Raw genomic sequence first — 13,132 nt, 5'->3', positions numbered from 1 at the left:
AATCTTGCTATCAGAAATAATTTGTTTGGAATAAATTGTACTGACATTTGAACAAAAAGGTCTTTCAAGCCTCAGCGCGAGCAAAACAGATGTGAATTTTTATAGCACCGCTGACAAATACAAAATAAGTCAAAAATCACAAAGTAGGACAAGGAAACAGTTCAAATAAAAGCAAACATAGATGCTGGGAAATCTCAGCAGGTTTGGTAGCATCTACCAAGAAAGCAGAGTTAATATTTCAGGTGCAATTTGACTCCTCAAAGAGTTTGAAGAGTTCCTCCAGCATTTTCTGTTTTTATTCAAGAAAAGTGCTTGACATTTTACGCAGCTATGCCCTTTCTAAAGAGCAGGTTTATGTCTTTAAAGAGGAAATGGTTTTCTTACACATTTATCAAGTGTACCAAACAGGCTAAATGCTGACATTCTGATAGGCAAGCTACTGTTAAACAGACTTACATTTATATCATGCTGTTCACTAGTTTAAGATGTTGCAAACGTCTTTTACAGGCAATTGAGCTTTTTGAAGTATTAGTCATTGTTGCAATATAAGAAAAGTCACAGTCAACTTATTCACAGCAAGCACCCACAGATATTTTATAATGTGCAATCTACTGAGCGATAACTATTGGCCAGGACACTAGGGAGAGAATCAGATTAAAAGAAAAAAAAATCAGGGCTGTTTCCCACTCCTGGATTTCCCAACCTAAAAAGGGTCATGCTAGAAAATGCATATTTTACAGCAAAACAAAAACCTTAGCTTTCCCAAAGAGAAGCTAGCTATATCTGCCACTGTGCACTCCCAGCTGACAATCTGCAGGAAACTCAGCTCTTTCCTCTCAGTCCCAGAATGTTTTATTACTTACCTCTGCAGATTCAATGACTCCGAGGACCAGCTCACTGAGTGTATAAGCATCTTCCAGTACAAATTCAACTGACCATATTTCTTGCCTAAAGTTAATGACTGGTCATAGTATGCCAGCATGCAACAAATCCCATGATTCCACAACTATCATAACAAGTCATCCTTTTATCACAGTTGACAGAATATTTAATTGTCTTCTATCTGCTCTTTCATCTTGTATAAGTGCTGATAGGCTCACAAGACAAAAAGAAATTGTTAATGATTGACAGTGCCATTAATGATTGTAAGCAGGTACTTTGTCCTTTAGTAAACATTTACATATATCAGAAAAAAGGTACGTAGACCATGATTGAAACTACCAATGAAAATGTCTTATTTGATAAGATTTCTCAACATATTCACATAAGAAGAGGTTAAAATAATGAGTAGCCTCGAAGTCAGGTAGTGGACTAGTCATTTATGAAATGCCATGGGATGTTTTTGTGCTATTAAAGACATTATATAAATGTAAGTTGTTGCTGTATGGATAAATAACTGCACTACTGAACAAATGCACTGGCTTAAGACAAATAACTGGGTACCACCATGGGAAGACTCAAAGTACAGCTATGAAGATCAATTAACAAACAAATAACCTTCCCAAGCCTGTGATCACAATCAATGGAGAAGATTTAAGGAAACAACAGGATGTTTGTTGCAAAACAGACTGGTATGAGAATATCCCACAGTCTTCCAAGTGAGATACAGCCCAAGAGATGAATGGTTAGGTTATTTCTGATAAAGGAAACAAGTAAAGGGCATTTTATATCTCCTTGTTTAGAAAGATGTCTTACTGTAATGATTCTGTCATTATACAATTTTAAATGTGCTGTGGCTCTCCCTAGTGGACAGCAACCACCTAGCAAAAAGAAAAGCTTTGTGATGTTTTAGGAATGAAAGCTGAATTCACCACAACTATTTACTGCAGGCTGGAAAATGGCACTTGTGGAAGCCTCCTCTTCACAATACCCAAAGCATTCAGTTGGTAAGCGGAGTGTCTTGTGCAACTAGGTGTACCCCAGACTCTAGTTTACTTCAAGCTAAACTGCTTTTACATTACTGCTGTGGCTGCTGGAATATCTAACTCATCCAGTGAAACTGCAACCAATAATAGTGATACACAGCAGGGAAACAGATCCTTGGGTCCAACTTATCCATGCAGACCAAATATCCTAAATTAATCTTGTCCCATTGGCCAGCACTTGGCCCGTGTTTCTCTAAACCCTTCCTAGTCATAAACCCATCCAGATGCCTTTGAAACATTGTAAGTGTACTACCACTCCTTCTGGCAGCTCATTCCATACATGCACCACCCTCTGCATGAAAAAGTTGCCTCTTAGATCTCTTAAATCATTCCTCTCTCAGCCTAAACCAAACCCTCTAGTTTTGGAGCTCCCCCACTGCGGGGAAACAACCTTGTTTACTTACCATATCCATGCCCCTTGTGATTTTAGAAACCTCTATAAGATCACCCCCTCAGTTAAACTTGGATTACCCAAAATTCTGGTTGTCTCAAAGTTGTCAGCTATTCTCACCAGCAGGATAGAAAGTCTAACAAAATATTGCCTTTAATAAGCCAAAATTTCAGAAAATCCAGATTAGTAGCCATATGCTTGTACCAATTAATTTAAGTGTAATTAGGCCATACAGCATGAAAAAGGAATCATTTGAAATCAAAATCTCCTTGGGAAATTCACATTGGCACGGTGGCTACCTCACAGCACCAGGGACCTGGGTTTGATTCCAGAGAAACATTCTCTCAGTGTCTGCATGGGAAGATGGGGACGGAAAAGTGAGGACTGCAGATGCTGGAAATCAGAACTGAAAATGTGTTGCTGGAAAAGCGCAGCAGGTCAGGCAGCATCAAAGGAATAGGAGATTCGACGTTTCGGGCATAAGCCTGAAGATGGGGAGGGTGCCCACACTTGCCAATGCTGCCATGCTAGGTCAAACACGCCATGCTGAAAAGAAGCTTGGGGTGAGGAAAACCAATGCAAAGACCAGGCTCTTCTCTCACCTGCAGTACAATGACATGGAAATTCTGGCAGAGACAACTATGGAAATGTGTGCCGAGGCGGATGACACTGAATGCTACGCACAACGGAACGGATGGTTGAATCAGAGGCTCAGCACTTTTTCCACTGAGGGGTCACATCTCTCTGAAGAAGTTGATGGATGCCAGCTAACTCTCCTAGCTGACGCTACAAAGTCTGTAGAGATACTACAGAATTTCACACTGCAGACCCAGAAACATGGAAAACACGGTTGGCTGCACTGATGACATGACAGACTGTGTCCTCTCATCCACCGGCAGTGTGCTATGCAGAAAACCATTACAGAGCTTTTTCCAAACAGAATTTAGAATAACAACGATTTGAAAACCCAACCAACATGATATCCCCCGCAACTTAAAGAGCTGTTCTGATTTCTTGCAACATCCCATAAACACCTCCCTCCCCGCCTTGGCAAAGAAGGTAAATTCAAACACAGGATCTTACAGGAGAGATGTCAGAAAGAGAGAGGATCAGGGAGGGATCATTTGTTGAAGTATGGAACCCCTTTTCATCTGCAACTGTTTCTTGGGGTCCCCAGCTAAAACTAAACCAAACTGGAAAAATCCCTGAACTGGGAGGACTGGCCATTCCCCTTTCATTGTACAGCTGTTATGAAAACAAACCTCAAAGCCTTCTGCCTGATTGCTGCCCTGGGCAGTATCTGTTAGCCATTAGCAAAGACCCCAAATCTCAGACAAATTGGAAACTCTGCCTTTTACAATGCCTCTTAAAAAAAACCAAGGACAACATAACCTTGTTAAAGGGGCAGCACTGTCACAGGTGCAAAGTAGTTGAAAATTAACACATTTTGCATATACTCACTGCGTTTGGGATTTTTCTTTCCACGTAGAATGTGTTTGTAATCAAATGTTTTTCTGCAGGCCCTCTCCAAAATGGGCATCATGCTAACTAGATCATCACTCCTTCACTGTAGCTTGTTCAGAATCCTGGAACCCTTTCCTCACAGCACTATGGAGGTCCCATACCTCAAGGACTGCAGCAGTTCAAAAAGGCTGCTCACCACTATTGTTCCTGGGCAATAAATGTCTGTGTACCAGTGATGCTAACATCCCTTGAACATTTTTTTCAAACAGAAAATCAGTTTGCATCAGGTTTCGTCAGTTATCTTGAAGCTCCACTTAATATGAATTTGTGGGCAGATCCTTGCAATTTGATTTGTACCAAAATCATGACTTATGTTGTGAAATAGGAAAGAAACTCAGAATTTAAAGAAAAAAAACTTCTTACGATTGATGATTTGAGCACTCCAGTTTGATCTCAATTCAGAGTAATTCAGTCTAAATTAGTAAGATCATTGTACACCAACATAGTCCGTGCAAATTAATACTTAATTCTATCTCGCAGAATTATTTAAAATACTCTCCACAGTGTAACACTGAATGACTTAACCATTTCAGATTGGCCATGCAGAAACAACCAACTTGTTAAACTTCAACAATGAATGTGAAGTTATACCTAGAAAAGGACGAGGAGAAGAGAAATTCCACATGTCAAAGATTTAGAGTTTCTTTAAGGGTCTAGGATCAACTGGAAAACTTAAATTTTTATACTGTTTTAATAAAAAGAAGGGAGTTCAGGCATAATACAAAGTATTGTGACAAGTAAATTTCTGGGACACGAGGTGAGAAAGGATGAGAAGGGTAAAATGTGTTACATTGATATTATAAAGCTCCCTTCAGTGGTGATCCTGGCTTTGACTGTTGTAATGCAAACAAGGCAATGTTAAATACCTTCAGTAGCAGAAAATACCATCTCTTCCTTTGCCGCCTACATTTTAAAATTCTCATCTGTTTTCAAATCCCACCAGGGCCTCTCCACATTTTCAGAACACCCTCTAGCTTTACAACTATTTGAGATAATGTCGCTCCTCCAGTTCTGATCTTTTAAAAACATTTCCAATTTTGATCACTCTACATTTAGCAGCCATGCATTCAGCTGCCTAGGTATGAAGTCTGAAATTCCTTCACTAAACCTCACCGCACACATTAAATCTTAACATTTTGATCTTTGCACACATCTGGTCACTTGTTCTTCTATCTCCTTGACATTTTAGTACCAAATTTGTTTCATAATTCTGTTGTGAAGTGTCTTGGGATGATGTATAAAGTTAAAGGTGCTACGTAAATGTGAATCGGTGTTGTAGGCAGGGTACTACTGTAGAACTCAGACAGGAGTAAATTAAATACAGGGTCTGTCTGACAGACCTTTAACTTCGAATCTGTAATGGGCAGAGAATGAAAATTCTCACCCTGCTTTCAGACAATTCTACATGCACAAACTCCTATTTGTTCACAGATTAATTCATCCCAGATGATACTCAAAAGGCTGCCAAATATCATATCTACTTTGCAAGGTGAATGGTATGGATTGTGAAACATTTGGAGCCAAGCCGAGCAATGTATGTTTAATGTACAAGTAAAAGAGAATATAAGAAGGTAAAAGAAAGAGAACTAACTTGCCTTTCCTCTTTTAGTCTCCTTTAATCAAACATTCCAACACATAATAATGGTCCTAACACAACTAGGCTGCAATGAGAGTCGACCAGTTAAACATTAAATAGACAAACATTAAATAGACAAACAAGGCTCATTATTTCTGAATCTTCCTCAAAACTCATGAAAGAGTTCTTGAGTAGATTTTAAATAGCATTCTCTGTGTCTTGGTGATTCTTATCTGTCTGATTTTAGAAAAAAATTCAAGTTGAAAGAAATAGAAAGAGGAAGAGAAAATGGGAGTTAAGAAATCTATTGTCAATCTTTTGACTTCACTGGGTTAAAACCCTAAAACTAATGTTTCTAAGTGCACAGTGGGAAGATCTTCACCACACATATTATGGCAACTCACCACTTACTGCTTTCTCAAGAACAAATAAGGATGGATAATACATAAATGCTTATTAGCCATTGATGTTTAGATCCCATGACTTTTTTTTTTAAATAAAGCGAATAAGCAGCTGTTTCCAATTCTGCATCCAGTTACTTTTTCATCAACTAATGGTTTGGGACAATCAAGCTGCAGCAGTTTCTAATCCAAAATGATATTTGTTCAGTGCAGAGGGACTGCTGCATTGTTGGTAATTCCATCTCTTTAATGTGGCATTAAACCGAGGCCCCTCCACCTGCTCTCTTAGATGGATGCAAAGAATCCCTAACCACTATTTTAAAATAGCCAAGGAGTTCTCTAGGCGGTGTTTTGGTTTTTGCCGCTGTTTACCTATTAATTTCTTATCTATGCTACTTAACTCTGTGATCTGCCTGTATTGCTCACAAGACAAAGCTTCTCACTGTGCCTTGGTACACGTGACAATAAATTCAAATTCAATTCAATTCAGACCAACATTTATCCTTTAACTAATATAACAAAAAACAAGTTATCTGATCATTATCTCATTACATTTTCTTTGGACATGCTGAGTGCAAAATCACTTCTGCTTTTCTCATGTTACAGCAGCGACAATGCTTCAAAGCATGTCATTGGCAGCAAATCAATTTAAATATTACTGTAACAAAACCCTCTAGATAAATGCACATCTTTCTTTCTTACTTACTTTCTAAAATATTAATCAGCACCTGTGGAACTAGTTGAAGTGATGTAATTCATATGAAATGTTACCTATTTAATATTATCAAAGATTACAAAGGGATCTTGATCAATTGGGCCAAGGAGTGGCCGATGGAGTTTAATTTAGCTAAATGTGAGGTGTTGGATTTTGGAAAGGCAAATAAGGACAGGACTTACACAGTTAATGGTCAGGCCCTGGGAGTGTTGTAGAACAGAGAGACCTAGGGGTTTCAAGAACATTATTCATTGCAAGTTGTTTCACAGGTGGACAGATTGATAAAGAAGAAGACAGTGAGGTCTGCAGATGCTGGAGATGAGAGTTGACAGTGTGGTGCTGGAAAAACACAGGTCAGGCCGCGTCGGAGGAGCAGGAAAATTGACATTTCAGGCTGGAGCCCTTCATCAGGAAATGATGAAGGGCTCCAGCCCGAAATATTGATGTTCCTGGGTGTGGGGAATTCAAAACTCGAAGCATAATTTTAAGGTGAGAGGAGAAAGATTTAAAAAGGGATTGGTGGGGCAATTTTTTCTCAAAGAGGGTGGTTCATGTGTGGAATGAACTGCCACAGGAAGTGGTAGGTGCAGGGACAGTTACAACATTTTAAAAGACATTTGGACAGGTACTTGAATAGGAAAGGTTTATAGGAATATGGGCCAAATGCAGGCAAATGAGACTAGTTTAGTTTGGGAAACTTGACATGCATAAACTGGGGGTTGAGAGTGTGGTGCTGGAAAAGCACATCAAGTCAGGCAGAATCTGAGGAGCAGGAGAATCGATATTTTGGGCATAAGCCCTTCATCAGGCATTAGTTAGACCAAAGGGTGCTGTATGATTCTGTTTCTCTTTACAGCAAGTCCTGCCTAGCTTGCTGTTTATTTCCAATCTTTAGTTAATGCTTCACATTTTCAGCATCTATAGTAAGGTGCTTTTCCTTAATATGACAATTCTTATGATTTAAGAAGTCTTGATTTGTTTTATTATAAAGGGTGTTACACTTCAGTTTCACTCAAATCATAATGCGGCTATGGTAGCTAATTTTTTAAAAAACACCAGGATCAAAATAAACTCTTAGCAAGCAACCAGCCCACCCAGTGTTAGTAACAGCACATCAAATAATATGTGGCATTATGCATGTGTGCACAATATAGGCATGATTTTAACTTACAAACATTTTTGAACTTATCCATGGTAGCAACTATAGTATTGCATTCATACATATCATGCAGTCACAAACACGGTCAAAACACCAATTACAGGTGTTTATGCACGAAAGTAATAGGGACCGGACCAAAGAAACAGATAACAAAAGCAAGTGAAAGTTTGTTCAAAATGGAGGGCTTTTAAAAATAAGTGAGAGCGAGTGAGAAAGAGAGAAAGTGAGATTTAATGGGAAACCTGAGCTCGGGTATCTTCTATTATTTGATATTATTATGAGAATCATACATTACACAAGTACATCAGGGTGATAAAATAAGAATGCAGAATATATAGCATTACAGTTACAGTGAAGATGCAAAGAAAGATCAACTCTAATATAGGAGAGGGTTGTTCAAAAGTCTGACAACAGCAGGGAATAAACTGTTTTTGAAGTAAAATGGAGAGTAAAACCCTCAAAAGAATATACAATGCATAAGAACTTCAAATCCAAACAGCAGCATAGTGGCACCTTACTGAAATATATTTCTCAAGAGCATCATTCAGTTACAAGTTCAATTACAACACCTCAAGGTACTTCAGGTCATGGCATCCTATTACACACAGTGTGGTTACATTGATGATAAAGTGGGAGGGGCTCTTTATTTTTATGTATACCACTTTCTCAGCAGTGGTTACCCTTTAAAAGTAGAAAGGATTGGTCTTCATCTAGCAGGGTCCTAAGCTGCCGAACTCCCTCCCTGAACCTCACTATCCCTCTTTCCTTTGTTTTAAGATGCCACTTACAAATCAAGTTCACAGCACAAGTCAATAGCAATATTCTGAACATGCATTTTTTTGTTGAAGCATCTTGGGGCAGCTTCATGTTAAATGTAAACACGTAGTTGCTGGATACTTCACATAATTAAACCAGGTCGAACCCTTTACAGTATAAAGCATTGCAGCGAATCTAAGAGACATGGCAATAGCTGGGAGTCAGATGGACTGGCAGCAAGCAGCTGACTGCAGGACTAACAGGATACAGTGGAACGCCAGAGCAGATAGCACAATGAATGACCTTAATAGATGCGAATCCAAATACTTTCGGTCTGAACCATTGCTTACCATGTTGTAGCTTTCTGTTCTGTATCAGTCGCGGTGGCCATTTACGACCAAGGGCTTCATGCAAGTTTTAAAGACGGTCGGATTCCATGGAAATTTCAGGACAAAGAAAAAGACTATGTCCGAGTGGCCAGACACTCATCTCCTTGCAGAATGCATCACAACTCCCGATTAATGGAACATCAAGAAAAGACCTCCTCACGGATATCTGAACTCTTCTTCCTGTTCGGTGTCGCTTGCTGTTTTGCGTTGCAAAGCTCATTTAATCTATGCAGTCGTCTGCTCCCTCCCTTCGAGACCAGCCACACCTTCTAGAGGGTTGTTCCCTAACCAGTTGTGGCAGCTCTATAGTAACCATGAGTTGGTTTACCTGACCTCCCAGTAACAGAGAGGAAGGAGAGAAGGTGGATTTTCGAACTGGTGAACAGAGATGTTTCCAAAAGCGCTGTTCCTCCATCAAACCTCAGCATTTATTTGTTTTCTTCATCTCCTACTGTACAGAACCGAACTGCTCTCATGTCTTTGTAAGGGTATATCTATTTTCTATTTATGAATCAAGTATATTTTTGAATTAAAGACAGCTGTTCCCCACTTCGGCCAGTGTCTGTAATCATTTCAAACTTTTCAAATAAAATACACTTATCATTTACTGTAAACTCCAGAAAAGGAAATAAAATCAACCCGAGAATTTTTCATCTGATGCTGCCTTCTCTCGTCCCTTTAAAGGCGAATTTATTACAGCTACTCTCCTTGTCCTCTGGGTCTAAGTATTTTCTGGTAAAAAATGAGGTCTGCAGATGCTGGAGATCACAGCTGAAAATGTGTTGCTGGTCAAAGCACAGCAGGCCAGGCAGCATCTCAGGAATAGGGAATTCGACGTTTCGAGCATAAGCCCTTCATCAGGATTCCCTATTCCTGAGATGCTGCCTGGCCTGCTGTGCTTTGACCAGCAACACATTTTCAGCTAAGTATTTTCTGGGAATTTCAATGTATGGGGAGCACTTTTATTTGCTACTGTCAAATTATTGGGAGTTTCCAAGGATAGATAAATGTGCAATTTGGAACACAAACTGATCAGTCGTGATCTTACTGGCAAATGAAGTTTAATCCAGATATGTGCGTGGTGATGTATTTTGGGGATGTCACCAGAAAAGCTCTTCCAGTTCTATTCCCTTAAAGATACTCCTTAGAGTTTGGGAGAAGATTTGTAGTTCGGGTGCTCGTTGTTGTGGTTCTGTTTGCCGAGCTGGGAATTTGTGTTGCAGACATTTCATCCCCTGTCTAGGTGACATCCTCAATGCTTGGAAGCCTTCTGTGAAGCGCTTCTGTGATCTTTCCTCCGGCATTTATAGTGATTTGTATCTGCTGCTTCCGGTTGTCAGTTCCAGCTGTCCGCTGCAGTGGCCAGTATATTGGGTCCAGGTCGATGTGCTTATTGAATGAATCTGTGGATGAGTGCCATGCCTCTAGGAATTCCCTAGCTGTTCTCTGTTTGGCTTATCCTATAATAGTAGTGTTGTCCCAGTCGAACTCATGTTGCTTGTCATTTTGTACACTACATTGGTTTTGCATGCAAGGATTGCACAAAACACTACACAGGACAAACAGGAAGACAGCTAACGATCCGCATCCATGAACACCAACTAGCCACGAAATGACATGACCAGCTATCCTTAGTAGCCACACACGCAGATGACAAACAACATGAATTCGACTGGGACAACACTACTATTATAGGACAAGCCAAACAGAGAACAGCTAGGGAATTCCTAGAGGCATGGCACTCATCCACAGATTCAATCAATAAGCACATATACCGGCCACTGCAACGGACAGCTGGAACTGACAACCGGAAGCGGCAGATTCAAACCACTATAAATGCTGGAGGGAAGATCACAGAAGCACTTCACAGGAGGCTCCCAAGCACTGAGGATGTCACCTAGACAGAGGACAAAACATCTGCAACACAAATTCCCAGCTCGGCGAACAGAACAACAACATACTCCTTAGATTAGTTTCCCTACAGTGTGGAAACACGCCCTTCGGCCCAACAAGTCCACACCGACCCTCTGAAGAGTAACCCACCCTCCCCCCTCTTGACTAATGCACCTAACACCATGGACAATTTAGCACGGCCAATTCACATGACCTGCACATCTTTGGACTATAGGAGGAAACCAGAGCACCCAGAGGAAACCCACACAGACACAGGGATAATGTGCAAACTCCATACAGACAGTCACCCAAGGCTGAGAATCAAATCTGGGAGCCTGGCGCTTTGAGGCAGCAGTGCTGAGCCACTGTGCCACCAAAGACATATTCTTATCATCCTGTTCAGAGATATTATTACACATCTCTGGTACAGGTAGAATCTGAACCTAGGTCTCCTGCTGCAAATGGTGTCCAAAGAACGGAACAGGTATTGTAAATAAAAATCAAAGTGCTTTTAAAAGCAGACTCAATAGTCTGAATGGTCTACTCCTGTTCCTACCAGATGAAAGATTTACAAATGGTAGAATAAATCAGGTGCAACAGAACAGCTTGCATTGTACAGTACCCTCAACCGCTGCTATCCTCCAACTCACATAAAAACAACAGTAGGCTGTTCAGCCTCAGTCACAATCAGTGTGATCTTTACTAAACAAGGTTAGGGCAAACAAGGGCCCTGACATGGTGAAAGTGGGTACTGCAGATGCTGGAGACTAGAGTCAAGATTAGAGTAGTGCTGGAAAAGGACAGCAGGTCTGGCAGCATCCAAGATGTAGGAAAATCGACGTTTTGGGCCAAAGCCCTTCATCAGGAGCCTCGGGGGTGGAGAGTAGCCAACCTCCAGGTAAAGGTTGCACTTACAACAGAAGCAAGCAATCCTGCTCATTAGTGAGAAATGTTTCCTCCAGAAACAAAGTGGACTAATCATCTTAAACCTTACAAATGTGGAAGGGATTGCTTTGCTTCTGGGGATTTGCACTTGCTCAGTAAAACTAATTGCAGCTTAAACTTGATGCTCGGCCCTCACCCATCCAGCCTACTGTTTCAGCACCATAGAATGGTTTCAGCACAGGAGGCCATCAAATCATCACATCTGAGGAACTTTCTCCAAAGTGCTGCATTCTTTTCAGATAATAATCTAATTCCCACTTGAATATCGATTGAGCCAGCTTCCACCATGCAGCTCATTCCAGATTGTACCCTCTTGTCCTTAATCCTACTATCAATGGGATTTTGTCCCTAACTAAACTGCCAAATGCTCATGTCTTTGAGTAGCTTTATAAAATCTCCCTTGAACCTTCTCTAAAAGAAAGTCCCAACTTTTCCAATCTATGTGACTGAAGGAACCTTTACTGCACTCTCACTGTCTTTATATCTTTCCTAAAGTATGGTGTCCAGACATGGATACAATACTCCAGCTGAGAGCAGTATTTTCTACAATTTTAACCCAGCTCCGTTGCTTTTCAATGCCTCTATTGAGAAAGCACCGTATGGAATATGAAACACCTTCTCAATCTGTCCTGTCACTTTCAATGAGTTGTGCAGTTTTTGGAGAGCGTAGAACCAGGGAGCATAATTTTAAAATAAGGGAGATGCCACTAAGGACCGAAATAATTTTACTCAGAGAGTTGTGAACCTTTGGAATTTGATAGTACACAAGACGGTGGAAGCTCAGTGTTTTGAGGATGTTTGAGGTTGACAGATTTCTGATTACTAGTGACATTCAGAATTATGGAATGGGTTTAAAGGGATTGAAGTGTTTGTTCAGCCGTCATCATATTGAATGGAGGGGCAGGATCAATGGGCTGAATGGCCTATTCTTGTGCCTATAAATAACCCCAGACATTGCCTTTACAATTATACCCTTTACTTATATCCTTTAGAGCAAAAATTCACCTCAACCAATGGATTCTTGTGATGCAATGGTAGTTATGCAATAACATATCTGAGTAGGTTCATTAATAATAACTGCAACTCAGCCAACTCTATATGAAAACTCCCTTTCACGGCCCGCAGTCTCTGAAAAAATAAACTTTCTTCATCTCCAGGTTATTCCCTCACCCTCCCCTTTCCCTTCAATTTAGATCCATCTTCCCACATGAACCATTGGGGGCCTCCTCAGGCTAACATCACGTGATCGCGCCACTCTCAAGATGGTAGACTTTGAAAGACGCGCTGTGAAAGTCCAGCGGAGGCGCCACACCGAAAATGGCGGAAGTTGAAAGACGCGGTGTGAAAGCTTTGCAGAGGCGCCACACTCAAGATGGCGGACGCGGTGAAAAGCCCGGCGGAGGCGCCACACTCAAAATGGCGGAAGTTGGGGGACGCGGTGAAAAGCCTGGCGGAGAC

At 40.7% G+C, this 13,132-nt stretch overlaps 1 protein-coding gene across 1 annotated transcript in view; it reads right to left on the bottom strand.

Moving 5' to 3' along the window:
• Positions 1-9,029, bottom strand: part of hps4 (HPS4 biogenesis of lysosomal organelles complex 3 subunit 2) — a 48,857-nt gene extending 39,828 nt beyond the window's left edge. Inside the window, exon 1 of the mRNA XM_060843469.1 lies at positions 8,798-9,029. Within this exon, the coding sequence (XP_060699452.1) occupies positions 8,798-8,838 (41 nt within the window). The 5' untranslated portion in view covers positions 8,839-9,029. The remainder of the gene's footprint in view (positions 1-8,797) is intronic.
• Positions 9,030-13,132: the final 4,103 nt, after the last annotated feature.

Source organism: Hemiscyllium ocellatum, chromosome 24, assembly GCF_020745735.1.
Source record: "Hemiscyllium ocellatum isolate sHemOce1 chromosome 24, sHemOce1.pat.X.cur, whole genome shotgun sequence".
NCBI classification, from domain to species: Eukaryota; Metazoa; Chordata; class Chondrichthyes; order Orectolobiformes; family Hemiscylliidae; genus Hemiscyllium; species Hemiscyllium ocellatum.
This window is presented reverse-complemented; position numbering and strand designations above follow the sequence as displayed.